Genomic DNA, 659 nt, shown 5'->3' on the forward strand with positions numbered 1-659 from the left:
AGTTCTTCAGTGATATCTGAAAAAGAAACAATAAAATGTTAAATAATATATCTTTAATTTATTTTCATGGTAATTTATACTGAGAGTATACCTATTTACTTATCTATCCTCCACACCTTTGTGGTCTCTTTCATAACCTTGTGCGATTTCCTATTGTTTTTATTCGATAATTACCTGGATCGTTTTTCCTCAGCTCCATCATGATGTTGATGAAATCATTCCTTTTGATATTATTTTGTTCTCTATAGCTCAAATTCTGATGGACCAGGTCTAGAAAAAATTGTACATTCTTTCTATCCATCATCAAACCGCTCAGGAATTTTCTAATATTGGGCATTAACAGAACTAAAGTCATGCCTATTCGGAATCGCAGTTTTGGGTTCAACATTTCCTTTGAGACTTTACGAAACTCACAATCTGGGTTTTCAAGTGCATTTATTTCCATACCAAACACTGTAGAGCCGATTACATCTGTCATGTATCGTTCTAGATATTCTTTAACATGGATGCTTTCATTTTTGTTATTAATATACTTGGTGAGAATCGACACTAAATTTCGACCACAGGATTCCATAAGGGGAAACATTTCCTTAATTTTTCCCGAGGTAAAGGTTGGTGACATTTTGTTTCTCATTTTCCGCCATTCGTCTCCAGTAAGA

General features: G+C 33.8%; 1 protein-coding gene across 1 annotated transcript; it reads right to left on the reverse strand.

Annotated features, from left to right (window-relative positions):
• Positions 1-4: 4 nt before the first annotated feature.
• LOC103523652 (probable cytochrome P450 6a21) lies at positions 5-653 on the reverse strand (the record flags this gene model as incomplete). The annotated part of the gene is made up of 2 exons (XM_008488680.2): positions 175-653; positions 5-16 (listed from the first exon to the last, which is right to left on the reverse strand). Coding segments are annotated over exons 1-2 (472 nt in total), but the record flags the coding sequence as incomplete, so codon positions are not given.
• Between the last annotated feature and the right edge of the window lie 6 nt (positions 654-659).

This window comes from Diaphorina citri, unplaced genomic scaffold (genome assembly GCF_000475195.1).
Source record: "Diaphorina citri unplaced genomic scaffold, Diaci psyllid genome assembly version 1.1 scaffold31609, whole genome shotgun sequence".
Classification (NCBI taxonomy): Eukaryota; Metazoa; Arthropoda; class Insecta; order Hemiptera; family Psyllidae; genus Diaphorina; species Diaphorina citri.